This window comes from Colletotrichum godetiae (genome assembly GCF_030913485.1).
Source record: "Colletotrichum godetiae strain CBS 193.32 chromosome Unknown BDP55scaffold_30, whole genome shotgun sequence".
In the NCBI taxonomy this organism is placed as follows: domain Eukaryota; kingdom Fungi; phylum Ascomycota; class Sordariomycetes; order Glomerellales; family Glomerellaceae; genus Colletotrichum; species Colletotrichum godetiae.
The window spans coordinates 386285-413533 of NW_026851278.1; the positions used below are offsets into that span (position 1 = coordinate 386285).

A 27249-nucleotide genomic window follows, 5' to 3' on the forward strand; every position below is an offset into this window, starting at 1 on the left:
AAATCAAAAACCATATCGAACTTGGCAATTTTGAATCAAGCAATGTCTATCGCCGTTTTCTTGGCGGGCCATCATCAATCTCGAACACAAGCTTGCGCTTCTTAGTGACCTCAAGTGCTCTTCTTGACATCCCTGGTGGATCTGCGTCTTGCTGAGCGCTACTTTTTTCTTCCTCGGATGCTTCATCCTGAACAGAAATGCCATCGTTCTGTCCGGCGCTGTTGTCTACTGGAGAGAAGCCGGCTGGGAGGGTTGATTCATCTGAGGCTATCTCCCTCATTATCTTTTCGTCCTTGCAACGTCTGGGATCAGAATCCAACCTGCTCAACTGCCGCGACTTTGGACTACCTGGCTTACTCATAGGTGCTTTGCCCTTTTTTTCCTGGTTACGCTGGTTCGAGTTTCTTGCTCTCCAAGTTCCGTCATAAAGCTGGGCTGATACACCTGGTCTGCGTCAAGTTGGTTGATCAAGTTTTGAGGAAACTGTCACGTTGGGGTGGGCTCGAAGATGTCTTTAGTCTCGAAATCCCCTCTGTTGGAGGTTTCCCTAGCCTTTTCTCGCGGGCTGATGAGAGGAAAAACCTCGTTCTCTGCCGGAGGTTTCGAAATCTTTTCGCCGTGGTTGCCCCAAATAGCATCTTATATCGGGCTGGAAGAGGGGTCAACAGCAGGTCAACCAAATTGATAGCAAGAATCTACTTACTAGCAACCTTTCTCCTTGGACCCCAGTTAACAACGCGCCTTCCGTCCTCTTGGCTTTTTAAGTAGCAGATTGGCGACGTCGCAAACTTGCAGTGTCCGCAAGATTCACCAACGCCGCTCTCTTCGAAGATTGGGTGGTGTCTGGAACTAGGAGCGTCTTCAGGCCAAGGATATTGATCAAGACCTTGATCGGCCCTACCTCACTATTGAGGTGTGCTGTCAATCCCTGGATCGTTGCATCCGGTGAATAGACATTTAACTTTGTTTTTTCATTGAAAGCCCAGTATATTCTGTTCACAAGGGAAGGGGATGACAGTATATGGATAAGTTCTCTCGCTGGCTTGCGACTAACGGGAGATGGTTTCATTCTCCAGATCCTACTGACCTCACTTGAACCTGACAAGTGTGTCGCTTCATGACTCTCAAGGTTATCCGGGATGAGCAGAGATTGTAGCCTGGAATAAAGGGCGTTTTTTTTAGCTCTGTCTTGATTCATACCCCATCATTGCCTATCATGTCAAGTATCTTCGGAATATAAATTACCAGCCCCCTTCAAAGGATCTCCGTAAGATGTTACCAGCAATCTGTATCGCCTCTCTGAGAACTGCCCAAATCATTGGATCCAGCGCACTCCAGAGTTGCGATCCGAATCAATTAGTGGATGGATTTGGGGGCGCAGTGAAGTCAATCATCCAACGGTCTCTTGGCCATTCGAAGACACCTGATGGAAAGTGTTGTGAGGCGGACTGGAGGAAGAGTCTCTTCCATCGCTTTAGGTGACCAAATTTCGAAATCCACACCTTTGTACAAAATTGTACTAGTGGGTGCATCTCATAAAACCCCGATGTGGCTGTCATCGAGATAAGGGAGTAGTCATGGAGCACATGTAAGTCGTCTTTAAAATCCCCGTTGTTTTTGTCGTCGTATTCGTCGTCGTCGTCGTCGCCCTCGTCTTCATCTACAAAGCGGCTGTTGTAGTTGTGCAGCATATACTTGGGGATGTTTTGTGTGTAGAAGTAGCTCATCAGCGAAAGAAGATTAGCTGCCCGTGGCTGCTCCCGTTTGATCTGCTTAAACGACATCTGCCACGTCACAACAATAGAGTTGGACACCCCGTCGTATCGTCGCATATCCCCTCTATCGCTGCGAAGAAGAGTGCCTTTACTTTTTTCACTCCTTTCGAATTCGTCTAGATATGACTGGACAGTCACTTGAGGGCTTTGTCTATAGATGTACGCTGCTGCTTGGTTCACGGCGAGTGGGATGTGGTTAAGGGTGCGAATTAGGCGCAGTGCGACGGCCTTGTCGATATGTGGGCCTAGCTTCTTCTGGAGGAGAAGTAATGCCTGCGCTTCGTCCATTGTTAGGACTCTCAAAACCATACTGCCATTACCCGTTAACCTTTCTGCGGCATCCCAGCTGCGCGACGTAAATAGGATCTTCCCTTTGTTCGATTTTGGTAGATACGACGCTATTGGCATCGATGCATCGTTTTGCTTATCCATCTTGGAGAATAGTATCTCAATGTCGTCTACATTGTCTGCAATCATCAGCCACGGGCTTACGTCCTTTCTCTATAGCCAGTCGCGGACCAGCACTAGGACATTAACGCCTAACTCATGACGACGAGGAAGCGCTAGGGCATCTGCTATAGAGCGGTAGGATTCTTCGAATATCGCTTTCGTGCTACCACGGACCCAGAAGATACTGGTTTCGGGTAAGGCGGCGTGGACTTGGTGAGCGGACTGGATGGCCATCTGGGACTTGCTGTCGATTTGTGAGTATAGGTCTTCCATAGCAGTCAGTGGAACATATCCAAACCCACCCAATCCCACTAGAGCAAAGCGATTTTCAGGCCCGGCACACTAATTTTGGATCCATGTCCATATGTCGGGTCGGTCAACGAAATCGGGGTCGGAAGGAAACGGTACGACGAAATGAGGTTTGCAGGCGACAGACAGATCCTTAGTTTTACCAAGTTTGAGCTTTTGTATACCCAGCTGGACTTCAAAAAGAATATCTTGAACTATTTGGAGTCAGATAATACTAGACAAACTGAAGTATTCAATACTCACTGGAATCAAGCACTTCGTGCATGGGTTTCTCAGCCTCGACACTGTTCGGCGCAATTTGGCACAAAAGATCCTTGGCATACGCTGCCGCCATCATCGCCGCGAAGCCTTGCCACTCCTTGTTCTCGTGCGAGTCGGAGTAGTTGCAGACTCCCCGGATGACTAGGCACGGGAAGTGGTTCATCAGGCCGGCGGCCTCCATCTCAAAGCAGAGAACGTCCCTCTCCGCCGCCAACGTGTCCCGGACACGCGCGTCCCTCATCAGCTGGTTCCCGCTAGCAATCAAGCCGTAGTGGATGGCAGGGTCGTCGTCCTCTTCGTCTCGTTCGTGCCGAGCTATAAGGCAGGCGGCATCATCACCGCACTCGACATCGCAGCCGTGGGGTGAGCTCGAAGGGTGTACAATATCACGCTTGTACAATCTATCGCTTGCCGGGTTAGGTCGTGTGTACTTCTTCCGCTTCTTGATCTTCTCCAGTTTCGCATTTACGTCGTCAGCAAGCCGGTGGCCCTTCATCTCATATGTCGCCTTGAGCGTAGCAAGAGCCGTTCGCAACAGCGCTGGTGGCTGGTTCAAGAACCCAGTCTCTTGGAACTTGCAATTCTGGATGGTTTTGCCAAAGTCGTACTGGAAGACGCCGCCCTTTCCGTCACGTGGGCTGCTAACGACGACATCACCAAGTCGAATGTCATGCTTCTGGCTAGGCGCGCCGCCTCCGATGCCGACCATCAGCCCAATGCGCACGTTCGGGAAGCTATGGAGCATGTCTCTAGCCACCGCCGCTGCCGAGGCGGTGCCGTATTGGCCATCGGGCAAGGTGGCAACGACGACATTATGACTGCCGATCTTGCCCAGAACGTAGCTGTTGTTGTCGTGTTGGGCGACTTGTCGCGGGCCTGTATGTTCCTCGTCAAGGAAAGCCCGGGCCGCAACGAACTCGGCCGTGATGGCGCAGATCCAGCCGACGGTATAGGCTTGGGGGTCAGACATGGCCAGATTACGTATAGTAATTGAAGATAGGCGGATGCTTAAGTAAGGCAGGTGATGTAGATAGAAAGAAAAAGGCGTTGGGGTAAGACGGACGGATAGATGTGGCAGATGTGCCCCTCCTCTTGTTTGTTGGACACAAGATCAGGCTGGCGCTAGTCACACCCGCATGCGACCGAGGTTCTTGGGGCATGCAGCTGGTTGGACCAGGGGATTGGCCAAGAGCTTATGGTTACTCGGTCACTGCCTCTTGAATGAATCACGAGAACCAATTGGGGTGCCCCTTTGATATGTAGGCCTGCGGCGGTGCATGTCGGCGTAGGTATGGCGAGGTTGCTGATTGGTAAGTTGAGAGCGATTACCTACCTAGGTAGGGGTCGAAGCAGCTTTCAAGCGGGTGGTATGCATTCAGGAATCAGGCGGATTCTAGGGCAGGTCAGCTTTTACCCTGCGCGTCAATGTCGCGCCTTGAACCCTCAGCCGTTCATCCCGTCGGTTTTCTAACGATCAGATTAAGCTTGTTTTAACGGATCGTATAAGGGCAGGGTCGTGGCGGCGCGTGGAATGGCCTCAATGGCCAGGCTCTTATCAACGAGCATGGGACCCGCAGAGAGGGAACGCTGTGCGGCATCGAGTTGTGGCGCCATGGTGATACTGTAGCCGACACCGAAGCGTCGTCACCGACTACAGTAAGAAGTAAGAAGGGAGGGAAACGGGACGAAGGCTGGGCGAGCAAAGACGGACGCTTAATAGCTCTTGGACAGGCTGGGCCCCTGACAGCTTACTAGTAAGCCAGTTTGAACTGGATCCAGTTCTGGCTCTGTTCAATTCTGGCTCTGTTAGCGACTGGTCCCAGAGTACCTGATCACTACAAGAGTAATCTGCCAAGCCAAGTAGGCCACGGCTCCACACCACCACTACTAACGATGTTAACTAGAATATTGCGCGAAACCCATTACGCCTTTTACTGTAAGTAGTCTAGAAATTTGTTCAGTGAAGTCATAGACTTGAAGTGAAGGACCTGCAACATGGCACAGAGCTCAGATCCTTTGACAGATCGGATCAAAATGTAAGGACGACCGTGAAACAGAAACGCTCTTTCGAATGACTGAAAATAGTTTGGCGGTGCAATTTTAGATTGAGCCGGCAATTGTAACCGAAAAGTCTGAGCAAGAACCCAAAGATTCCTGCTAGTTTGGTCTCGGCTACAAAGAACCTTTTCAAAGGAAGCATCGGCAAGGGGTCAATGTGGGCTTCCAATTGCTTTGTGTGGCCCCAACGGAATCCGTGGCCAAGGTTCTGATCCCTTGCAGGATTAAGCGACACAGCACTGCGTAGCTTTTCAAGAACAATAGCATGAAGATGGCTTTGGTTCGTCCGGGTGTGTCATGAAGGGATCATTGGCATGGTGGTCGGAGTTGACTTGCATCGCGAATCAACTTCAGAGGAGGAAACAAAGTCTTCTAGGGACACTACCGTTGTCGTGGGGGCATATCTACCACACAACCTTGTGTAATGGACGTGATGCACCATTCTCCAACATCCTGAAAGTGCATCCCAAAAGTTTCAATGCCCTGTGATGATCAGTAGTACGAAAATGGTATTTTAGTGTAGCAAAGTTGGACATTTCTCTACGAGACTGAACCATGATAGTCTAGCTCTCGGATGAAGAAATACAGCTCGAAAACGGGAAATCTACAATTCAGAGATAAAGGTGAGCTATGGAATCTGAAGAACAAACTAAGTCCCGCGAAGTCATTATCAAATCCAGTCCTCTTCCCTCGTCAACCGGGTCTCAAACCTCCACTTGCGTCCTTCCCATCGCAATCACTCCGGCACCTTCCACTGTATCTGACCAGAGTCTCGGGGTATATGCTGAGCTTACCTGCAAGATCTAAAACATCTTCTCCTTTGAAGACGGTATAGATCCCCGTCTCTGGGTACACATGCCACTTGACTTCGTTCAATGTGAATGGGCGAAATTGATGAAAGATGCTGGTACTTTCGAGTTCTTGCGACCGGATTCCAATCTGGTAAGGTCGAAGGAGTCCAATGATAACGTCAGGATGATACCCTCTGTTGACTGCCTCGATGAGAGGATTGCCTGTCGTCGTCGACTCGATGATCACCTGTAGATCCTTCATGTGTGGCGGCAGTAGACAGTCTTAGAGGTCAGCGCATGAGCCTTTGAGTAAGTCTTGAGAACTTTAGGCCAAGGATAGACTTACTTGTCAGGTCTAAAGGGATGGGGACTGGAGATCGATCAGGGGCCTCACAAGATAACGTCCTGTTTGTCGGACCTGATTGCAAAACTTGAATGTGCGGACTCAGTGAGTGCATCATAGCCCCAGAAGAATGTTTGTACATGGAAATTATTTTCGTAACACGATGAATCATGCCTGGGAAGGTTTCAATCATGCACAGCACTCCATCATACCTTCGCCCTAGTGATTTCCCTTCTCGACTGGCGTAGGAATCACCAATCTTGATGTGAAACATTATTCAGCAAGACTAGGAGTTCTCAGACTCGTGGCCTTGGTGTTGGAAGAGATGAAGCAGGCTGTCTACAGCATCTCGAGTTCAACTTCGGGGTGCTTGACCTGAGTCCCCTCTCGAGTCAGAGAGTCCCATGTTACTGAAGCATAATATCTGAGTAACCAGTAAATCTTGGGCAAAGACTGGCGAGATTACCATCCATTTTGTGGGAAGCATCTTGAACAGAGCCAAGTCATTTCCATTCGTGGCGTTGGGTCGAAAAGCGAATTCATATTCCGATCTTTGCAACTGTGCCGGTCACTATGTTTGTTTCCAAGACTTGCAATCCATCTGGATTCGTTGTTTGTGCGTTTGAGGTCAGCCGGTGGCCCCGGGATTCCTGGGTGGGCAAGCTGAGAAGACTCGCCGGCTCTGTTTAGAAATTTGACATGTCGATTCCTGCGAGAAATTGTTTGCTCGCAGGCAACGAGGCTCGAGATCCTCTCAACAACATCACCACTATATCAACTGGCGGGCACTAAATTTCAGCACGTGAAATCCCTCGGAAAATTGGACTCCAGATGTCATCTTCCCTTGACTTCAGATTCTTCTCTGTCAAGATCAAACCTCCCACAGACTCAATTTGTACCTCAATCCCTCGAGATGCGCGTCGCTCACCTCATCAGGTTTGTCACAGAGATATCCCTCGCCTTCACTGCTGCAGCAGGCATAACCATAAGGAGCCCAAACACGACTAAACTTCAAGTCTCTCCAACCGACAACTCCCCTCATGATTTCGAATCTCTCCGAGGCGGGGCCTCGGCTACCTGTCACTCGTTTGCGATCAACTATCGCTACTTCACCTTGTTGTATGCAACCTGCCGTGACCACCTGGGCTTTTGGAAAATTGGCCATCTCAACCTGGACCTTTGCTCGGCGAATTCTTGCGGCAAATTGGAGGGCCGTGTGAGGTAAGCCAGCATCGATCTTGCCATCGTGGATGGTGTATCACATTGCCTCGACCCAAAGCTAATGTTGCTGGGTTCTTAGGGGAGCATACTCAGAAACCTGCCATGCGAGGGCATATCGTATCGACGGGTCTACCTTGAAATGCAACTGCAAGAATTGCGGCGCAAGATGGACTTCGACTTCTATCGAATTGAGTATGTGGATATTCAGACTATGATGATGACAGTGCTAACTCGGTAATCTACAGACGACGTTGTTGGAAAAGATAATGGTAGCCTTGTCTGCCATGGTCTGAAAGGACTAGGTTAAGACATTTGGCATGCCTCGTTCAATGTTTCGCGGCGGAGTGGGGCCGTAGGTCCGGGCCGCGGCTCCGACCGCTGTGCCCTCGGCCACTAGACACCTGAAACCGGATCGCTAGGCTCCTCACTTTTGGTCGATAGACGAAGAATTGCTTGTGTACAACGCAGTGTCCACTCTATATATCATAGTAATGTCATTCTTCACCTCAAACCCAGCCATCCTGTCCGTGATGTCTGGTGAATAATTGCAGTTGGTATGCTATGAACAAGTCACGGCATCACATGGTGACAATATCTTCATGGCAGCCAGTTGAAGTTCGAGCTACAAAGTCTCAGTCCCTAGCATAGGGCAGAGCAAATAATGTGATACTCAAGCGAACAACAGGATCAAAACTTCATAAGCGGCATACGCGCAAGCCCTCTAATCCGAAGCAGATGATATGTTGGCGCGCGAGGTATCATGCTTGCCGCATACACACCTGCCAATATGGCAAAACTCCAGAGCCCCGAGAAAGCCTATGGCCGTCTCCGAGAGCAAGCCGTGAAGGAGAGAGACGACCGGGCCTGAGATATGAACCCCATTGGCCGTTGTACACCCTGCCACGGAATTTGGATGTGCGTAGTCCTCTCAAAGCTTGGCCGGTCATCGCAGGCAAGGTCAGTACGAATATCATGGGCTTTTATTCTTCCTTCTCTCCGATATATGTGTAGCATCGGTCAATGGCGAGATTCCGGTGGCAGAGTAAGCTCCCGTGCCGTCGGACCTCGTGTACATTCGCTGTGGGGACAATCTTTAGCGTTATTCGTTGCTCATCAGTCCACGCAGATGCAAGCTCCGTTATATGCCCTGCGAGAACTAATGTGCTTGTCTGACTGATATTCTCGCGATTGTTGCGCTAGAAGGCGGTTATCGAGATTTGCAGGGAGGGTCGGCTTCAGGTTTCGGAGCTGCAAATGGGAAGTATCAGTAAGGTTGCTGACGTCTTGCCGACTTGGCTGTGGAGGGTTACTGACTCTTGTAGTGCTAATCGACAGCGCAACTAGAATAACGTCATGACCGTGATGGCAATGGTAGACAATGGATCTAGGTATGTCAACCGAGGTAGCAGTGCGTTAAGTCGGCAATGGGTGACCAGCTTGCGAGAGCCGTTCACTAGTGATCAAGAGATGCCATCACTGCGTTGAGGATGGGCGGGCCGGGCCTAGCCATTCCGGAAGGCACGAAGAAGGGATACGAGAGTTCAGAAGAGGCGTGTTTTCGGATTGCACTGCGACATCAGACGCCAAACTCTGTCGGCCATGCCGCGTAGATGGAGGGCAGTTCGCGACATCAACGTCACTGTCGGACCTGGATTAGTATTTTAGAGGGAACCAATCGGGGATTGACATTTCGGTGATAGTACCCGGGTAAAAGCCGAAGCTGGTAGTGAGTGGGGCAACAAAAATTGGCATCACTTGTCACCTTTGGCCTGAGGCAGAAGTCACCTGGTAAATATCACTGCAGTGGCAGATTCTTTTTTTTTTTTTTTTTTTTTTTTTTGGTGAAAAAACATTTTGTCAGGAGCAGGGTAAACATTCAAGCATGTGAAAGCTCATGTTGGACATACCCGATACTTTCCATAACCAGTGTATGAGAGCATGGCGATTGGGATCAAGACCAGCCAGACGATGAGGTCTATCTGCCATCATTATCCAGGCTATCAGACAGGCGGTCAAGAAAGCGGGAGGGCGTGCGGCCCCTGCAGTCGTTTTGGTGTCGTTGCCCGGGTTAACAAATGACGGGCTTGGTGAAGGATCGAGAGAAAATTCTACGGGGCCCCACGATTTTGTGGAGTGGTGAGAGAGCGCAACGCCGCAATCAATGGCTTATCACCCCGCCATCGTGATGAGCTGGTGGTCTGAACGTATCGATAAGATAGATAACGCGAGCTTTCAAGCTCAATATCAACGACATCGAAGACTCGAGGAGAGAATATCGTCGGCTATAGCGGGCTGTGTTCATCTCCCCGCTGGGTAGGCCAATCTTGGAATACTTGGAAGTTGCAGAATCTTTCCATAGGCACCAACTTTAATACCAGAACAGCGGTGACGAGATGTTTAGGGCCCATGGCCTTGTATCATCCGCGACTTCGAGCATTAGAAGCCTAGGGCATGGCATACAAGGTCTGTAGAGGTGCAGATTATCGATCCGTCCAGCCTCGGAGGTCTGACCTCCTGCATGCCTCGCAGCCTGGCCTAGACAATGAGTTCAGCACTATCCCAGGAACCTCAGTCTTTTAAGGACTTCTTTCCGCCAATCCAGTCGTCGCTTTCTGGAATAAGCCACCTAGCAGCCACGTATAGAGGCGTTGGGGGCGGGACAAAGACCCAGATGGACTCGGACCCAGTGGCCGGCGTCTCAATGAATCAAGGTCGAATCGGGCAGGCCGTGGCAAAAAGGGACGATCCGAGTGGCCCGGAACGCCAGCGAAGCCAAAACCCGGCTTCTATGCCAAAGACAAGCGAGAGGAACAGAAAAGAATGAGGGAAACAATTAGTCGGATGAAACTAGAGTTGGGATGATGACCACCTCGCTCTACAAAACTTCGGCGTATCCTGTAACAGCAGATTTTTCTTTAACCGGATATTTCAGGGACATTCCTATGGGAAAGCCAATCTGCTTCCTGGTCTTTCCCAAATTCTACAATGAAGGTACGTAGTGCGGTACCTCGCATGTGCTTACGCAGGAGTACCTGCCGGTTCGGACATTGCTCCTGCCTCAAGGAAAAAGGGAGGATAGGACTAGGGTGGCGAAGCCGAGGCGCAATAAATCCAGAGATGTGATTTCTATGCGTATCTTTGTCGCTTCGAGGCTTTGGTTTACAGGTGCTTACCCACGTACACGTGTACTGCAACTGACATTTCACGCTGCATACGTACAGTCTTTGTATGGGATGGGATGTTCATCCCCGGCCGAGACGACTCAGACGGCCTGGAAACGACAGGGGATGGGGGGTTACACATGGACGATGCCCGTCTCACCCCCTTTCCTCCTTCTCGCTCCATGCCAATCACTCCGTCCTCAATTCTCCCTCTTCCCCATACTACGCTAAGCGCACGGGATACGGCAGGGCTTATCGTGGACAGAGCCACTCAGCCGGCATTCACTCCATCTCAGCTCCTGTTGTGGAGGTTCGAGAGAGGTGAGATTGCTGACTAGAGATACGACATGAAAGTCGTTCAGCGACGATGTGGATATATCCGCCACCGTGGGGCATCTGTAGTGACAGCGCTTGATATCGAATTTGTACCGAATGGCAACATTTACACATGGAAGACTTTCAGGCTGGAAAACAAGAATGCCGATATGGCCCGAGGCTTGGTTGAGATGGAATTGCTGTGACCAAGGCCAGGACGAATTTGACTGCAAGGGAATATTTCGGAGGGCTGCTCCGTGAAAACAGCCCGGGCCTCTAGGGGAAGGACACTAAACGTCTTCTTGACACCTTTCCACTCCATGGGCTCTGATGAGCAAAGCGCAGCTTAGGTCCGTATGAGACTGACTGGAAAGACTGGGGACCCCAGGTAAGTACAGCTCAACAGAACCAACTGTCGAATATCAGAGTCAGGAACTGGGCCTGAGCACCGTGGCCAGAAAAAAAAAGAGACGTCGTCAACCAAGGCAAATGGCAAAGTGTCCGTGGGCCTCACAAATGGCTGAAAATGCATTGGTGCATGAACGGGCATTTTCCCTCTCACCGCCCTTCTTGATAACCTATTCGGGGTTAGCGAGGGGTCAGATAAGCGAGTTAACCCCTCCGATAAGACATGAGTCGCCAGGGGTGGAACATAGTGACCCAACCACGGCCAACCAAGGCACCCAACGAGAGCACAGGGCAGGTGGCAGCGAGGCAAGCACCAAGCATTTTGCAGGCAAGAAGGAGACACTTGAACAGGTCTTGGAGGGAGGGAGGAGGGGTGGTTTCCGCAGTTTCTGATTTTTTTTTTTCTGTGGTGGGGCTACCCTTGCCGCTAGCGTCGCCGTCGCCGGGCCAGAAGTGACACGCCGGGCCACACACAGCGGGCACTGAGCACTCTCTGCGACTTTGTTTGGTGAAGGAAGGAGCGAGAAAAAAAAAGTTTTTGGTGGGCGGGCGGCGGGACGAGGGGGAAATACTGCGTAAGGCGCTGAACATTTTTGACCAGGCACCAAATGGAGGGGGAGGGGGGCACTGAGGGGAGGGGGGCGCAAAGGAGAGCGATAACACAAGCCAGGCTCTGAATTTTGGCGCTAGACATTAAAAACTCCCAGCCCGCCGCCCTCATCCTTTTTCACAATCTATTTTTTCCCTCCTCTTCCTCCTCTTGAACCTCTTCCTCTCTCAACCTCCCGTTCCCTTTCTTCTCTCCTCCTGGTTATCCGTCTTCCTCCAGACGCATATCCACTCAATCATTTGATTTTCTTTCCACGTCCTGTCTGCGACGGTTTATCAAGTGCGAATTTCGCCCTGATCGACCCCGCCTTCGCAAGAAGTTCAGAGACTACCTACGAAGCGCTATTTAGAGCAGAAGAACTACGATCCTCCAGTCGTTTGTCTCTTCTCGCGGGCCTTCCAACCTCCCCAAAATCAATAAATCGATTTCTCAGTCGTCCTTTTCGGTCACGATAGAGTATAGACTTCGCATCTAGACGCTTTAGACGTTCAAGAATCGCGAGTTTTCCTCCCCCACGAATATCTCAACAAACACCCTCCCGATCGACATAATACCAACCGTCATAATGTCTTCCGAGAACGCCCAGTCCGTCAAGGTCCTGGATGAGCTCTTCCAGAAGCTCACCGTCTCCAAGGAGGCTGCCGATATCAAGGAGTCCTCCAGCTCCCTGGCTTCCTTCATGAACGGCCGCATTGAGGATCAGGATGTTCCTACCAAGTAAGTTTACACTGCACAATCTTCACTGCTCACCCACTGCAAACCTCCTTTTGGGGGGTGAGATTTCGCCTCAAGCGACCGTGTCCACGGCGTTGGGAATTTCTCCAAAAAATTCAGATTTTTTTTTGCTTTTCTCCTCGCCTCTTCGGGCGGCTTTTGCACCGACCCGCTGCGACGCTGAGCGACCAGCCACGCTGGCCACTCAGCGGCGAGTTATTTTCGGTTCACACACATTTTTTTTTCTGGAGCATCAGCGCTGACAAGGATTTTCCCCGCAGGACCATCGAGTCCATCCGCAAGCTGTTCAACAACAAGAAGGATGCTGCTGCCCGTGAGAAGGCCGCTGTCGCCATCACCGCCATTGCTCAGCACTCCGAGGTCTCCGCCCACGTCGAGCCCCTCCTCGTCGCTCTCCTCCCCGATGTCCTTGCCGCCGCTGGTGACAAGATCACCGGTGTGAAGAATGCCGCCACCGCTGCTGCTCTTGCCATCGCTGAGGCCATCAACCCCAACGCTGTCAAGGGTGTCTTTGCCCCCGTCAAGAAGTCTCTTCTTGAGGCCCAGAAGTGGCAGGAGAAGATGGCTGCTCTCGATATCCTCGAGACTGTCATCCGCACTGCCCCCGCCCAGGTCGGCTACCGTGTTCCCGACTTGATCCCCGTCATCTCCGAGTCCATGTGGGACACCAAGAAGGAGGTCAAGGAGCGTGCCTACAAGACCATGGAGGCTCTCTGCCAGCTCATTGTCAACCGTGATATCGAGCGTTTCATCCCCGAGCTTATCAAGTGTATCGCCAAGCCTGAGAACGTCCCCGAGACTGTTCACTTGCTCGGTGCCACCACCTTCGTCACTGAGGTCCAGGAGCCCACCCTTGCCCTCATGGTCCCCCTTCTTGACCGTGGTCTCGCCGAGCGTGAGACTGCCATCAAGCGTAAGGCCGCCGTCATTGTCGACAACATGTGCAAGCTCGTTGACGACCCCAACATTGTCGCTCCCTTCTTGCCCAAGATGATGCCTGGTCTCCAGAAGAACTACGACAACTTGGCCGATCCCGAGGCCCGTGAGAAGACCAAGCAGGCTCTCGACACCATCATCCGCGTCGGTAACGTCGTTGATGGCAAGATCCCCGAGGTCCGCCACGACTCCGACTTGGAGGTTGTCCTCCCTAAGCTCAAGGAGTCTATCCCCTCCAAGTCCAAGGCCAAGGCCGATAAGCTCGACGTTGTCCTCCAGTACGCCTCCAACATCGCCGGTCAGCTCATTGACGAGAAGGAGTTGGAGTCTGCCGTCTGGACTGAGGCCCTCAAGCCTTACATCTCCGTCATCGTTGGCGACGAGGATGCCCAGAAGGTTGTCGACGACTTCCGCAAGCGCGCCTCCCCCGGTGCCGCCGAGGAGGACGAGGTCGACCCCGATGATGAGGAGGGTGAGGACCTTTGCAACTGCACCTTCTCCCTTGCCTACGGTGCCAAGATTCTTCTCAACCAGACTCACCTCCGTCTCAAGCGTGGCCAGCGCTACGGTCTTTGCGGCCCCAACGGTTCCGGAAAGTCTACTCTCATGCGTGCCATCAACAACGAGCAGGTCGAGGGTTTCCCCAAGCAGTCCGAGGTCAAGACCGTCTTCGTCGAGCACGACCTGGACTCTGCTGACACTGAGATGACCACCATCGAGTGGACCATGAAGAAGCTTGCCGATGCCGGTGTCACCACCTCCCAGGCTGACGTCGAGTCCAAGCTCAACGAGTTCGGCTTCACCGAGGCCATGGTTAAGGGTGAGATCTCTGCTCTTTCTGGTGGTTGGAAGATGAAGTTGGCCCTGTGCCGTGCCGTCTTCGAGGCTCCCGATATTCTGCTTCTCGACGAGCCTACCAACCATTTGGACGTGAAGAACGTTAAGTGGCTCGAGGACTACCTCATGAACTCCCCCTGCACTTCCATCATCGTCTCCCACGACTCCGGTTTCCTCGACAATGTCTGCCAGCACATCGTCCACTACGAGCGCTTCAAGCTTAAGCGCTACCGTGGTAACCTTAAGGAGTTCGTCAAGAAGAACCCCGCTGCCAAGTCCTACTACGAGCTCTCCGACTCCGAGATGGAGTTCTCTTTCCCCGAGCCCGGTTTCCTCGAGGGTGTCAAGACCAAGGCCAAGGCCATTCTGCGTGCCAGCAAGATGTCCTTCCAGTACCCCGGTACCACCAAGCCCCAGATCTCCGACATCTCCTTCCAGTGCTCCCTCGGCTCCCGTATCGCTGTCATTGGTCCCAACGGTGCTGGAAAGTCCACCCTTATCAACGTCCTTACTGGTGAACTTATCCCCACCATTGGTGAGATCTACCAGCACGAGAACATCCGTATTGCCTACATTAAGCAGCACGCTTTCGCCCACATCGATAACCACTTGGACAGCACCCCCTCCGAGTACATTCAGTGGCGTTTCCAGACTGGTGAGGATCGCGAGACCATGGATCGCGCCAACAAGATCATCACCGACGCTGATGAGGAGGCCATGAACAAGATCTTCAAGATCGAGGGTACCCAGCGCCGCATCATCGGCATCAACTCCCGCAGAAAGTTCAAGAACTCCTACGAGTACGAGTGCTCTTTCGCCATCGGTGACAACGTCGGTCTCAAGAACGAGCGCTGGACTCCCATGATGTCCGCCGACAACGTCTGGTTGCCCCGTAACGAGCTTCTGGCTTCTCACCAGAAGATGGTTGCCGATGTCGATATGAAGGAGGCCCTCGCCTCCGGACAGTTCCGCCCTCTGGTCCGTAAGGAGATCGAGTCTCACTGCGCCAACTTCGGTCTCGATGCTGAGCTTGTTTCTCACTCTCGCATGCGTGGTCTGTCCGGTGGTCAGCGTGTCAAGGTCGTCCTTGCTGCCTGCTCTTGGCAACGCCCCCACTTGATCGTCCTTGACGAGCCTACCAACTACCTCGACCGTGACTCTCTCGGTGCCCTGTCCAAGGCCCTCAAGAAGTTCGAGGGTGGTGTCATCATCATTACCCACTCTGCTGAGTTCACCAAGAACATCACTGAGGAGGTCTGGGCCGTCGTTGACGGCAAGATGACTCCCTCCGGTCACAACTGGGTTCAGGGCCAGGGCTCTGGTCCCCGTCTCAAGGGTGACGACGCTGAGGAGGAGGAGAAGTTCGACGCCATGGGCAACAAGATCGTCAACACCAAGAAGAAGGTCAAGTTGTCGTCTTCCGAGCTCCGCAAGAAGAAGAAGGGTAAGTCTATTCCATCCATTACTTGATACTACGTACAACATGCTGACTCCGTGCTTTAGACCGTATGGCCCGCCGCAAGCGTGGTGAGGAGGTTTTCTCCGACGAGGACGACTTGTAAATCAGTCGCCACGAGATCGCTTTCCTTTCCATTTGTCACGAGCCTTACAAAAGTCTTTTTTCGGTAACGCGGGTTGCATGGTTACGGGCCTGTTTATGATTTCTTTTGACGAGCACCCATGAGATTCCCCTTGAAATGAAATCGCCGGATGAAGGAATGACCATCTCGCTGCGGGATTGGAGGATCCCGCGCGCGAGTGAGAGAGGTTCCTGGCGACAGGGAATGAGGGGGTAAGAATAAGAGAGTAGAAAGAGTAAATAGACGGCAATACAAGCCATAGACACTTCAATCCTCTTGTTCTCCTATGTATGTGATGCTACGCGCTGGTTCTTCGGTGATTGGATCGGCCTGCGTATGGTAGCCGCATCGGCTCCCGACTGCAATGCGGCTCAGGCTCAGCATGGACCACAGATCCGGACCGCCTGATCTGACCGCCTTCGAAGTCTATTGACGCTTTCGTCATTTCTAGATCCACCTCTTGTGTAAGTAGGCATTGTGGCATTGTACTTTTGTGACCGGGATATGTCCCAGCACTTTCGGACAGTCTGGTAGCACCGATCATGCCTTTGTCCCAACTCCCTCGAATGTGAACCTCCCTTTAATGTCTTGCGCAATGACCCCCAGGCGATAGTTGCAGCCATTGATCAGCCATCGCAGGCTTTTAGTGCCCATCCGAGGGAGAGTCCTTGGGGTTCAGTCCTCTCAGATCGAGTTCTGCCGAGGATAGATGAGCCCCGTATGTTCTATTTTCGAGGTAAGGCTTTGGAGGGATAGAGGTTCAATAGGTTCTTTCGTGTGGAGTCAAAGGACTGTATGGTCTCGCCATTGATTGTTGCTCGCATTGTGTGAAGCTGCAGATGTTTACCATTCTCGTCTTGCGTAGTTTCGGGTTCAACTAAACGTCTTCTGGGAAGACAACGTGAAAGACACCAAAATGGCTTATTCTCCCATCATTGTATAGCCGGCGAGCAACACATCTCTGGATACTTCTTTCTGCTCATTCTGAAGTTCCCTCTTGGAAACTCCTTTCATTCTCATACTCGCATTTCCTCGTCAAGTAACCTAAACCCACAAGCAACAACGCCATCACAGCGAGGCCACCACAATGGCCTCCTCTCCAGACAAGGACCTCACCCACGAAACGGTCTACGACGAAGACTGGTGGGTGAAAAACTCACGCGAGCACCCAGACAGCCCGATCGCGCTCCCACCCCTCTCATCACCAGCACACGAAGCCTCGGGCGACTCAAACTCCTCCAACCACACAAACACATCCAACATCACCATCCCCGCCACCGCAATCCACACCCACGACACCACGGCCGCAGACATCTCAGCCCTCCGACCGCCAGGAAACCCTCACGCGCCGTTCCTCCTCCCGCCACCCGCGAAAGAGAAGAATAAAGGACAATGGGCTTACGTGGAGTATATCCCCGCCTGGACGGATCCGCTCTGGCAAGACAAGGATTCGCGGGTTCAGGATAAAGATAACCCGAGTCATACCCTTCGAAGGCGGGACTGGATGAAGAACGTTAGACCTGCGCAGCTGCCGCAGGATAGGTCGCAGAATCCGAGTGCGTTTGCGTTACGGTATGGGGTGTATCCTGATAGACTTGACGGCAGGTCGAGGTTGACGCCTACGAGGGGCGCGTTTCGGAGTTTCAAGTATGATGGGGTTGTGGTTCCTAACTTGAACGCGGAGGCTGTTATTGCGCAGGCGGAGAATTTTGCTGCGACGGTTGGGTTGGCTGGGGTGGATGGGTTGTTGGAGGTGTATTCGGATTCGAGGGGGGTTGGGGGAAATGAAAGGGAGAGGGTTCTGGTGAGGGCGTTGGAGGGGATGAGGGATGATGAGGACTGGCAGATGATGATGTTTCAGGGAATGACTTCGCATGAGGTATGTTGATGTTGCTGTCCCGAGGTTGATGTTGATGGAGGGTGCTGATGAAAGGGGTAGTTGATGGAGCAGGGGATGATGTCGATGAAGAGTGGGAATGACTGTGATTTACAGAATGATCTTCATCAGTAAGTCTAGGACGAGCTGTTCTTCCCTTTCCGGTTTCTATTCGCTGACTTGTTCTGGTGAATGAAGATATCTCACAAGAGACAAGTGGGTTGAAAGTCTATGGCGAGGATCTGATGCCAAACATCCAAGACTCATCTACCAGTCTGGCAACGTCAAAGGAGAATGGGACCCCAAAGTGAGAACAAACCCCTTCCTTTAGCCACACTCTACCGAGAAGACCATGCATCGTTCAAGAGCTAACAGATATCAAGACAAACGACTACCTCTGGCAAAAAATGCAACCCGCCCTCCTCCTAGCCTCCCGCATCCTAGACCACCTCGAAACAACCGACCCTTTCTGGCGCCGCCTCCACGACCCCCTCAACCGCCGCACCATCGGCGAACCCCGCGACTATCGCACACCAGAGATGCGCAAAAAGAACCCCGCCGTCCAATTTACCCTCCATGACTACGACGATGCCGGGAAGAACGCCATCGTGGACGAAGAGACTCGGAAACAGTTGTTTGACGTCAAATTTGAGGTACTCAAGCTCCTGAACCACAGTGTACGGTTCATGCTGTGTAGCGGACAAAAAGATGGAGGAGGCACCACGACTGCGGGCTCGACGTGTGTTTCGGGTGCGAATATCGATATCTATATTGCTGCGGATGCGTTTTGGCCGTTGGTTGTGCCTGGGTATAGTGATGATGAGAGGTTGTTGCAAAGTTTCTTTTTGGCTTCTACTATTGTTCATGAGATTGCTGTGAGTTCTTTGTTCTTTTCTTGTCCAATCTTGCTGCTCTATCAAGGGGCAACTCTTGGATTTCTAGATGGATGTTGGATTGAGTCATTGACATATGGTGGTTTGGGGACATAGCATGCGGTCAACTATGCGCACCATCTGGTTCTTAAGCCGCCGGCCGGCATACGTATCACGGCCTGGGTCGATTCGCCGGACAAGGTGAAGAAGGCTAGAGAGATTGGGGAGCAAATGTTTCCCAAGATTACGGAAAACAGTTGTGAGCCGTTTTTTGAGGATGAGCCGCAGGCTGAGCTTGGGTTTTGTACTGAGAACAGGGTGAGTTGGCTCTTTATATGCACCTCTACGAGCCATATTAACATGCAACCCCTCAACTATCAGCTCTTTGGAGGCATCCACTGGAATCTCATGTCTACCGAAATGAGCCAACTCTTCTTCCTGCCCGCGGCCTTGGCAATGGAAAGGTGGCCGAGGCCGAAAGGCGAAGACGGCCACCTTACTCTCGAACAACTCCAGAAAAAACCGGAAAACCTAACCTTAGACCACACGCCGATGCTTCCGGACCAGTACCTCGTTCCCACCAGAGTTACCCATATTACCCGTCTCTTTACCGAGACCTTCTGGGGCATCGAGGTGTCCAAATACGGCCCCGCAGCGCTGCGCTTTGGCGGCTTGGACCCGGTTACGTTCCCCATCATCCGGCCACGCGTCAAGCTGGGCGCCGCGCTGAGAGGCGTGCTAGCGCCGAGGGGCGATCGAGCTTTGGAGCTTCTCCCGAGAGAAAGCTCCGACGAGATGGCTGACGCCGGCCCGATGCTGGCGCACTTTTTGATGCAGGCCGCTACTGAGTTTCTGAGGCCGCATGTGGCGCGGTACCGGTGGACAAGAGACCATGAACACTTTTTGGGCTCGCGGTGCAAAGAGGCGTATAAACTCGTGTTTCAGTTGGTGATTATCATGAATGAGACCGGTACGGCGTTCGATTTGCGGCGAATCACCGAAGAATTTGAAAATGGGAGAAGAAACCGAACGAGTATGGACGCCTGGAAAAGATCTCGAAGTCGACGTTGGGGAAAGTGCCTCGACAAGTGGTTAAGAGAATCTCGAGAGAAATTGGATGGCAGACCATGTTCTTTGCCATACGACTCGGTCCACCCACACAAGGAGAATGAGTTCTGGAAGAGCATCCACAGCCACGGGTGGAAAGCAGCGCAGCGGATGGCGGAAGTGCTTCGGCAAATATACGAAATGATCGTCTTCGAGATCGGGTGCTTCCACCAAATGTTTTTCGACATTTACAACCTCGATGAGGCAGAGCTGGAAGCGTTCGAGAGGGAACAAGCGGCCCAGGATCTGCCCTTTCGCCGCCAAACCACAATGAACTTGACCACAGAGGCATTGGCAAAGACTACGGAAGTTGTGACAGAATATAGCAGGAACGAGTTTATCCCCGTCGCCAATCTTGCGGTTATTCACGACTTTATGACGAAATTCACCAACATGAGGGCGCAGCTTGAGGAACTGAAGCCGTGGATGAATGATATTTCAAAGATCAAGCCTGCCAACTTTAACCTCCTGCAGCCGTTCGTTCCGAGGCTCAAGACTGCACGACGGCCGGCGACTTCCCGGATGGTCAAGGTTGCGCAAAAGGAGCTTGGCATGGTTCCTGGGGAGACGGTGGTGGTCATTGAAAAGTTCTTGAGCTTTGTGAAGACGAAGGTGAAAGCCGCAGGCGATGTCAGGATTGATTTGGCGAGGGACGGGGCGATGGATCTGGACGAGGTGATTACCGAGTTCGAGAAGAGCGATAAGTTTGGTCAACCTCGCGTGGTGGAGGATGTAATCGAGGACTACGAAGACGGTCTCGACAACAACGATCCGCTCACTGATATCATTAGGAAGAGGAGGCCCAAGAACCCTTGGAATGGGGCGAAGCATCCCCCCAAACGACCGAGGATCGCGACGCCGCAACTTGTTCCCCAGCTCCTGGAACATCCAACACCCTTTTCAAAGTACTCCCCACCTAAGTACAGGTTCGGAGACACCACCAAGGCCAGCCGTTTCCACAGAGCCAGCTTAATCAACGCCGTTCCAGACCCGACGTCCAACATCCCAAATGTATTCGCCAACATCCCCGATATAACTTTCCCTTTGTCACAGTCCCCCTCCGGGTTCGCCGGGTACGGTCCAGGCCAGCAGCCGCCACCGAAACTTCCTACTCATGCTTCCGTGTTCAGCAGCAAGCCCGTCCAAATCGCAGATGGTCCTGAGCCGATGGGCATATTTCCACACCCGTTCGCACTGTCTGCGACCTTCACAGAGGATCTCGAGCATGAGGCCAGAGCCCGCCTCATGCTCGCGCATCAGAGTCCCGCGAATGCTGTGCTGGCATTCAGGGAAAGACAAGGGGCAATGGCGGCGAATGCGTATCGTGATCCTGCACCAGCAATACCGGACTCACCTGAAAAAGATGGCAGAAGAAACAGCGGCACTTCAGGGTTTGGAGTCGGTGGGAATCGACGACGACGAATCCCGGATCCACAGGATTGGCTGCCGTACACGGAGGGATTGGAGAGCTTGTCAAGCTATTCTGACCCGGATGTCGGAAGGGTGAACAAGGGGAAGAGAGCGGTGAGGGGAGCCCCGCCGGCGACCGACGAGGATGAGGATGAGGATGGGGGGTCACACTTCGGGCTATGTGACCCAAACAAATTCAGCGCCGTCAATTTGCAGCGAGAACGGTTCTTGAAGCAGCAGGTGATGGAGTACATCACAGAGCAGCAGCGGCAACGGCAGGGATGGTTGAACAGTCTGGCGACACCTGTGGTACCAGCCGTTATATTGGCGACGGATATGAGGCCTACTCTGAGCCCAGGGCCTTTAGGAGGAGCGAGTACGAGTGCTGGCAGGCCGATGGAAGGGGGGAGCGCGGGGCCATCTTCGGCTTCAAACCGGCAGCAGGGGAGATATTTTCCAGGTGATATGGACTGGGTGCCAGGTTGATGATCGGTTCTTCGTTCAAGTCCAGCCTTTTGGGACAGGGGAATCCGGTCTTATTTGCCAGATAAGCTTCATGTGAGTTAGGGAGAGGGAAGCTGAATATGAGGAGTCAAGGACTCGTGGGGGAGGCTTCGTCATGTTTCTTGTTGTGCAACGGACTGTTTCTATCTCCTTGCTTGGTAGGCATATCTGAACGGGACAATTGTTTGAGGAAAATTTCTTGTTTGACAGAGTGCTGAAGTACGCTTATGCCTTCTTCATCGCTAAATGCTGAACTATATCGCTCTGTATGGGCCCATCTCAATAGACATAGATGCCAGCAACTAAGGTACTTGATCACTGCCTTCCTCCCTCCTTCAAATATCGTGTACCAATTGCACACAATACTGTCACTTTCACCTTCAAATCGCATCAATATCAATCTCCGGAGCCTCCCTCCTCCTAAACAACAATTTGGCCGTACTATCCGAATTCCACGCAAACCCCCACTCCTGCCACTGATGCTCATATCCAGGTGTCAATTTCCAGTCAAACTTCATCAGTAAATGCGCCAGTGCAATTTTGAGCTCGTTTCCGGCGAAGAAACGACCTGGACACGCATGCTGGCCGTGGCCGAAGCCGAGGTGCGACGGCGACGTGCTGACGAGGTGGGCCTGGCTGTCAAGCTTTGGGTCGCCGCGCATGTCGAGGAAGCGGTAGCCATTGAAGGCTTCGGGGTTCGGGTAGATAGAGGGATCGTGCATCTTGCCTAGGTCGCCGACGCAGCGTTCTCCTTTTTGGAGTTTGAGGCCGTTAGGGAGGGTCACTTGGCGGGTTGCCATACGGGCCATGATTGCTGGTTGATGTTGTGAGCAAAAGAGCTCCCGACAATATTTCCATGTCGTCGTGGAAGGAAACAGGAGAGGGGAAGCTTACCAGATGTAACTGGCTTGAGTCGTTGTGACTCTTTGAGAACGCTGTCCATGAGTTTCATATTGAAAAGGGCCGTCTTCTTCCAACCTTCAGCGGTAAGAACTTCAACGATCTCCTTCCTCAAGGCGTCAAAAAGCTCTGGGTGCTCCGCAATACGCAGCATAGTCTCGACGAGTAGATCTGTAGTGGTGTGGATTGCAACGACCGACAAGCCTAGCTGCGCGCCAACGACATCATACTCTCGCCCCTGACTCTCCTCTTCAAACCAATCAATGCCATCGTTGAATTTCGGCGCCGGCTCGCCCCTCTCCTGAGCCCGCTGGCGTAGGTCTCTGCGTCTTTTAAGTACAGGCTCAATGATATCTCGTGAATCAGTGACCTGCCGCCTGAGAGTCTTGCACTCGGGGAGGAATAAGTTTGCAGCATAACGCAGCCAGTATGGGTACGGACGCAGGATCTCGGCGCCGAGGAAGGCGTTGACGGTGTAAGACTTTGTTATGGCCAGCCAGGCTTCGTCGCGGCATACTTCATCACCGAGAAACACCCGTGAGGAGAGGCGACAGATGAGGTCGAGGATGGTGTCTTTGGTGTTGTACTCTTGCCATTCTATAAAGAACAGTCATAAGTGGGTTAGCAATGTGGACGGAAAATGAGATGCTCCTCTGCAGTGATTGTGTGAAAGAACTTACCGGTGGGCTTTCCGAAGATGTGATCAACGGCGAATCGGGTCTCTGACGCAAGAGGCTCCGTGATTTGGTCTGCATCAATATGTAAGCTAAGTATCGTGATGGTGTATTGGTGTGACGTGGGGTCTCGATGTGGGGTGTGGGGTAAGAAAAGGGCAAGTTCGTGATTGAGAGAGAAAGCTTACTGAGCAGTTTGGTGATACGCTTCTTGATGACGAGCTGGAAAAGTCCATCAGGTCTGTTACCGACCGCAAACCCTTCGAATCCGTTTAGTTGAGGATGGAAGTTATCTGCAAAAGCCTTTGAGAAGCTCAACCCCGGTTCGTTGCGGATATCGTGGACGAGATCAGGCGGGATGACGACGGTCTCACCAACATCCGTCATGAGTCTGTAAGGCTGGCCGGGATATTGAGTTCGCGCATCTTCCATGATACGACGAGCATTCATCAAAAATCCCTTCTTCCGTTCTTGGTCGAAAAAATCAAAGATTCGCCCCGGATTGACCGAGGGGAGTTTGCGAGAAGGCTTGAGAATGTGGGGTATTATCGTGAAGATGCTGATGAGAATGAAGCCGAGACATAGTGATGTCCATAAATCTAGTTTCCGTATGAGAGATAAGTCGTCGGCCCATAAGCTAAGGAAGTGTTTGGGAGGTGCTATAACTTCCATCTTGGCAGTTGGTAGTGGGACAAGTATGAAGCATGAGTTGATAGACCACGCTTGGAGATGATCAAAAGTGTAAGTGCGCCTACAATCAACTTATATACTTCCCCCATCCTCAGAGGGGATAACTCAGCGGTGAACCAAGACTAATCACCCGTTTCAAGAATATACGAGACATTTGGCATTACAAGTCAAGACTTACTCCAAACATCTCCACGTTGACGTTATTTCTAGCATATCACGGTGCTAAATTGCTGCCCGCCGGCAGGACTCCCGTCGTTGCAACTCTGCGCGACCCGCCGCCAACCCTGCCCGCAGCCGTCTCAAACGAATCAGCGGCGCTTACAACTGGGGACCGCGCCTCTTAGGTTCCGAGTCATGCAGATCATGTTGCAAGCTTCGGAAGCAGACAAGTGCCCGACAGCGGGATGGGTGGATCTCTGAAATCTGGGATAGTTGTTGATGCCCCCGGGGAACCGTCCTCAAAAGCAACGACCATCGTCATAAAATTCTTCCCAGTTTCCGGCTCTGTTCGTGCTAGGTCTTGCTCCTTGTCACGACTCCCCGCTCAATAAGTCTGTTTTACTTCCATTACGCAAACCTTTTTTTGTCCCAACTCCGACGATGTGGGGGTTAGCCTGGTGTTTTGACGCGACACGGACTGTGATGGATTCCTAAGGTTCACCAACGCGGAGTGCGAGGGCACCGTTTGTCCGTTGTGGCTACAATGAATTCACCTTCAAGATAGGACAAAGGTTTGGTTCACGCCAGGCATGAAATCCGACGGCGGCAAATTGGCAGACCTCGTGGTCCTGGGCTACTCATACAACAACACCGCTCACTCCTAGGTTCATGCTGTCGTGAGGAGTCGAGGAGCATCTGACACTAATTATGACAACGAGAACTCCAACTCGCCAATGGAAGGGTAGTTGATGCTTCCTTGAGGCTCTAGCGGGCCTATGATGAGGTATTGACACCGTGCGTCTAGGCGAAAATTACCTTATTCCGATGATGTCTGACTTTGACAGTGCCTGTTCATTATCCCCCCTGCTTCTCTCTGCATATCTTGACTCGCATATTTCGTTGTCTGTCAACTGAAGTTGACTTATTTAGTACACTAGCCTGCATAATACAGAGCAAAGTGCAAAGTATCAACTTCTTCAAGTTGCACATTTGACTCATCTGAGAGACTGAGCAATTGTCGCCGCAAACATCGTCCATCCAGAGGCCAGAACACTGTAGGGAACCAGAACATGCCGCAGTGCGCCGAGACCTCGTATGGACTCATACGTAGGCTAATCGCCACTGAAGTCAGACCCAAACAGCTCTCAACTCAATCTCTTTACCGAGTTGTCCACCATCAGCCGTCGGCAACTCCACTTCAAGAACGGCTGACGGTACAGAGCAGTGTAATTTGCACCCTCTTAGCCGGTGTCATCACCCGAGGATCTCACCAAACCATACACCATATCCTCAGTATGGCTTAGGGATAGAAACGAAAATGTAAGACCATGGCAAATATTCTGGGAAAAGTGTCTGGTCGAATGCACTCAGAGGTACATCATACATGAAAGATGTGATGGCGGCTCGGCTCCCATCTATCGTACTTTTCGGATCCGGGCCCCTATATCTTCTTCCGCTATGATCTACGGATACACCGAAGCCTCAATCCTCCCCAATGAAGTATTACTTCCAACCACAAATAGAGAATACTCGCATTCGTAAATCGTCCTGATCTATCCGTACAGACTGTGGTCCGCGGCCCCCATTCACCCACATTCCGAATATTTAGTGGAGAAAAGGTCGGAACAGTCGTCAGCCTCTGCGAACGCTGTGGCACCGTATATGCCTAATTTAGATTGTCGATATGCTACAAGCTTGTCTAGACTTGTAATAACAGGATTTTGATTCGTCATTACACTGCCCGCTCGCTATTCGTGTACCCAGTCGAGGGCGGAATGCCGACAACTTGTTCATCCTCGGTGACGCGTTCAGGGGAATCAGGTCTTCAACTGAGGCTGCCGGCATGGCATTTGCATCAACAGTGACCATTTTTTCAAAACATGGCAACGGTTGAGACATATATAAGATGTATGGAGTTTGGACGTCTCTCAATCTCTCGTTCATCCAAACTATCTCTCGGCAGCAACCTTCTCTCCACACATCATGAAACTTTCAACCGTTGCAATTGGCGCGTTCGTCTCCTTGGCACTTGCCCACAAAGAGGTAGCCCCCGGAGTTATCAAACGCCACGCCGATCTCTCTAAGCGCTGTGCCTCCGGAGCCGCGAAGTTCAAGCAGAAGAGATTTGAGAAGCGCCAGGAGGAAGCTAGCCTGAACAAGCGATCCGGCAACAGCTCCTACACTATCGTTACTGAGGGCCCCTACTACGACACCCTCCAGAACGACACCTGCGTCCTCGCTCCCGATGTCACCGCTGGTCCGTACTACTGGCCTCGGTCCGAGACCCTGCGGCAGGACATGACTGAGGACCAAGTCGGTGCTCCTCTCATCCTCGACGTCGGTGTCCTTGACATGGCTACCTGCGAGCCCCTTCCCAACGCACTTGTTGCGTTCTGGCACTGCAACTCCACGGGCAGCTACTCCAGCTTCACTGGACGTGACCCCAACACGGACTTCCGGGAGTTGCTCGAGTCTCTCAATGTTACCGACTTTGAGATTGGCACGACGGATCTTCACACGGATGACACCACATGGCTGCGCGGCATGTGGCCCTCAAACGATGAGGGTATCCTTGAGATGAAGACCATTTTCCCTGGCTTCTACATCCAAAGATCCATCCACATCCACGCTCAAGGTAAGCTTCTACGTCAATAAGTGGAATTCTTCAAGGCTAACAGATTCAACTAGTCTTCACCGACTGGGTTCTACACAGCAACGGCACGGTCAAGACTGGCAACACCAACTCCATTGGCCAGCTGTACTTCAACGAGTCCATTTCCCAGGAGATCATGGCATTGGAGCCCTATGTCAGCCACACTGAGATCAACCGCACCACTAACGACGTGGACTCTGTCTACTCTTCAGGCCTCGCGAACGGCTACAACCCCGTCATTGACATTGTACCACTCGATGACAGCGATATTAGCAAGGGCATGGTCGGCTACATCACCATCGGTATCGATACCGAGAACAGCCCCTCTTTGAGTGGCCCTGAGAGCGAGCAAGGCGGCGGAGGCGGTTCTCCGAGCGGAAGTGCCCTGCCTAGCGGAACTGCGCCGGCATAAGGGAGAGAATACGAGTACTGAATGCTGCATAGATACGGAGTTTTTGGGGTTTTCAGAACAAAACAGACAGGGATGACAGCATACTGGGTGGAAGGTAGACAAATGAGGACTGCATTTCATTGAAGAATCAACGAAACTTCCACTTCATTTCATGCTTCAGGGCGCCTTTGAATAACGACGTTACATTTCGATTGTCCACAAG

The 27249-nt window shown here is 52.1% G+C and overlaps 6 protein-coding genes across 6 annotated transcripts; 3 read left to right on the forward strand and 3 right to left on the reverse strand.

The window, feature by feature from the left end:
• Window positions 1-46: 46 nt before the first annotated feature.
• On the reverse strand, window positions 47-361 carry BDP55DRAFT_633918 (uncharacterized protein; the record flags this gene model as incomplete). Its single annotated transcript, XM_060572614.1, has 1 exon — window positions 47-361. One exon carries the CDS (start codon window positions 359-361, stop codon window positions 47-49), a length of 315 nt encoding a protein of 104 aa, XP_060427648.1.
• A 991-nt stretch (window positions 362-1352) lies between these two features.
• Window positions 1353-3540, reverse strand: BDP55DRAFT_695343 (uncharacterized protein; the record flags this gene model as incomplete). The annotated part of the gene is made up of 5 exons (XM_060577457.1): window positions 1353-2276; window positions 2301-2469; window positions 2524-2567; window positions 2607-2728; window positions 2778-3540. The coding sequence occupies 5 exons, from the start codon at window positions 3538-3540 to the stop codon at window positions 1353-1355; spliced, it is 2022 nt and encodes a 673-aa protein (XP_060427649.1).
• Window positions 3541-11779: 8239 nt separating this feature from the next.
• BDP55DRAFT_669790 (ABC transporter) lies at window positions 11780-16061 on the forward strand. The gene is made up of 4 exons (XM_060575328.1): window positions 11780-12109; window positions 12130-12419; window positions 12698-15654; window positions 15714-16061. Exons 2-4 carry the CDS (start codon window positions 12268-12270, stop codon window positions 15770-15772), a joined length of 3168 nt encoding a protein of 1055 aa, XP_060427650.1. The 5' UTR covers window positions 11780-12109; window positions 12130-12267; the 3' UTR covers window positions 15773-16061.
• Window positions 16062-16877: 816 nt separating this feature from the next.
• On the forward strand, window positions 16878-21771 carry BDP55DRAFT_613937 (uncharacterized protein; the record flags this gene model as incomplete). The annotated part of the gene is made up of 6 exons (XM_060571234.1): window positions 16878-17669; window positions 17730-17797; window positions 17865-17973; window positions 18050-18541; window positions 18656-18856; window positions 18920-21771. The coding sequence occupies 6 exons, from the start codon at window positions 16878-16880 to the stop codon at window positions 21539-21541; spliced, it is 4284 nt and encodes a 1427-aa protein (XP_060427651.1). The 3' UTR covers window positions 21542-21771.
• A 569-nt stretch (window positions 21772-22340) lies between these two features.
• On the reverse strand, window positions 22341-23805 carry BDP55DRAFT_556051 (cytochrome P450; the record flags this gene model as incomplete). Its single annotated transcript, XM_060569549.1, has 3 exons — window positions 22341-23056; window positions 23140-23208; window positions 23322-23805. The coding sequence occupies 3 exons, from the start codon at window positions 23803-23805 to the stop codon at window positions 22341-22343; spliced, it is 1269 nt and encodes a 422-aa protein (XP_060427652.1).
• A 2160-nt stretch (window positions 23806-25965) lies between these two features.
• BDP55DRAFT_730448 (Intradiol ring-cleavage dioxygenase) lies at window positions 25966-27047 on the forward strand (the record flags this gene model as incomplete). Its single annotated transcript, XM_060579689.1, has 2 exons — window positions 25966-26617; window positions 26671-27047. 2 exons carry the CDS (start codon window positions 25966-25968, stop codon window positions 27045-27047), a joined length of 1029 nt encoding a protein of 342 aa, XP_060427653.1.
• Between the last annotated feature and the right edge of the window lie 202 nt (window positions 27048-27249).

What these genes read in the sequence shown, in the direction of transcription:
- BDP55DRAFT_669790 (XM_060575328.1), top strand. Translation starts at nt 12,268, where the DNA reads ATGTCTTCCGAGAACGCCCAGTCCGTCAAGGTCCTGGATGAGCTCTTC. An exon ending in GATCAGGATGTTCCTACCAA is followed by an intron (nt 12,420 to 12,697) that starts GTAAGTTTACAC and finishes TTTTCCCCGCAG; the next exon opens with GACCATCGAGTCCATCCGCA. An exon ending in GCTCCGCAAGAAGAAGAAGG is followed by an intron (nt 15,655 to 15,713) that starts GTAAGTCTATTC and finishes TCCGTGCTTTAG; the next exon opens with ACCGTATGGCCCGCCGCAAG.